Source organism: Atta colombica, unplaced genomic scaffold (assembly GCF_001594045.1).
Source record: "Atta colombica isolate Treedump-2 unplaced genomic scaffold, Acol1.0 scaffold133, whole genome shotgun sequence".
NCBI lineage: Eukaryota > Metazoa > Arthropoda > Insecta > Hymenoptera > Formicidae > Atta > Atta colombica.
This window is the reverse complement of record NW_017259221.1, coordinates 164,243-166,098: the sequence shown is the minus strand read 5'-3', so window position 1 is coordinate 166,098 and position 1,856 is coordinate 164,243. Positions and strand designations below refer to the sequence as shown.

Here is a 1,856-nt window from a genome sequence, read left to right as displayed (position 1 = left end):
TCGTCCCATATATTCGTATTCCTATCTATATCGCATTTATTGCAGAATGCGGCTTTTCCGAACGAAACAAAAGTCTGAATTTCAAGACGGGAGATTAGATTCCGCATGTCTTCGTGATTGCCTTTTGTTAAACACTACGTCGCTCAGATCTAATATACGAGGATCATATTGAAGCTCAGATAGCCGCAATTAGCATTAAATGTGTAACGCGTTTAAATATAAATTGTCTTATCGCCACAACCTGATACTAAACGTTCCTACGTTTTAATCTCGGAATAAATTGCTAAGATAGCTACATAGAGGGAACGCCTCATCGTGATGGATATGGACAAAACGCGATTTGAAAATTAAAATTTATTGTATATATGCATATTTCTTATAAAATAGACACTGGCCGCTACATGGCGAAGTGTGCGTAATCTTGAATTTATGGCACTTGGTAATGGAACGTGCGGTGATTAACAATAAAAACTCGATAAGTAGCAGATTGAAAGGAAACTTTTTAAATTTAACGAGAAGGTTACCTAGCCATTCTAACTAGCTTGCGATTGTATTACCGGAGCACCTCTATGTAACATCGAAGCGGGCCGAGATTTTCGACCGCCGGCCGCAGACGTCGATAAGCTCGTAGGCGGTTGCTGATGCTGTTGTTGTTGTTGTTGCTGCTGTTGCTGTTGGGCAGCCAACTGTTGAGCCATTGTCGAGTCCCGCCTCGGAATTTCCGGCGGTGACTGAAGCACTTCCATATACTCACGGATTAGATTCGCTATTTGATGAGCCTGAAGAAAAACAATGAATAAAACAATTAATGAAGTTGAATATTGAATATTGAATATTGAATTAAATAGATATATATCTGTATATATAAGGTCTAGTTACACACACACACACACACACACACACACACACACACACACACACACACACACACACACACACACACACACACACACACACACAACATCTGCATATACCTGTTACATCAAAAAATTTATATAATGTTTACCTAGAAAAAAATCTGGAATTATTTTTTGCATAGAAAAATTTTCAATTGTATTAAAAATCGAAAAATTTTTATTGAGGATTTTATTTCTTTAATATTGCTTTATTATTTTGCGAGTACCATATAAAAAATACTATATTTTTATATAGTGACTCAAATATTTAAGAAACTTTCTTTTTTAATTAAATGTTAATACTTCGTGTCTACAGCAATTTCTATTTTATTTTATCTGATATTTTTACTTTGCTTGAAGACGTAAATAAAAATTCCTAGAAAATTAGAAAATTTTGAATAAATTTTTTCCAAAGGTTGAGTAGACATGAATGATGACATTTCACCGCTTGAATCACATTACCTGCGACGTAGTGAGGATAACCTTGCTCTGCTTCTTATCCGTACCAGTAATAATCATCAAGCAATTAACGGCAGGCGTATAGCTTAAAATACTGCTATATTCATAAGTACACAACGCGTTTCTGGAACGGTGTTCTAAGAGATGAAGACCCTGCTGGTCAACGGCCAGCCAGAGGACGCGAGGCCAATTCGAAGTAAACGATTGCATCACATCGAAGATTGTTGCGCGATGCAACGGCCACGACTGGATCAGATTTAAGAAAGCTTTTTTCGCCTCCGGCGGTGTCATTCCACGTAGAGATTGATGATGTTGGCGCACACCATCCACACACAGGCACGGCACCAGTCTCGATGATAGGCAGTGACTCGATATTGTTCGATAATCCGGTTCCGATATGATCTCTTGACAATCGCCCAATTCCAACTGCGCTTGTAAAGCCGACAGCATCATCTGAAAGTGATATTAGTCTCGTGAAATTCTCTTTGAACTGATAATAAC

General features: G+C 37.9%; 1 protein-coding gene across 2 annotated transcripts in view; it reads right to left on the bottom strand.

The window, feature by feature from the left end:
- Positions 1–421: 421 nt before the first annotated feature.
- The window catches only part of LOC108684336 (myosin-I heavy chain), a 28,886-nt gene continuing 27,451 nt past the window's right edge, over positions 422–1,856 (bottom strand). For both annotated transcript variants that reach the window (XM_018188603.1, XM_018188602.1), the window contains 2 exons: positions 1,359–1,808; positions 422–779 (listed from right to left, as the gene is read on the bottom strand). In XM_018188603.1, the coding sequence (XP_018044092.1) occupies positions 534–779; positions 1,359–1,808 (696 nt within the window). In that variant the 3' untranslated portion in view covers positions 422–533. The remainder of the gene's footprint in view (positions 780–1,358; positions 1,809–1,856) is intronic.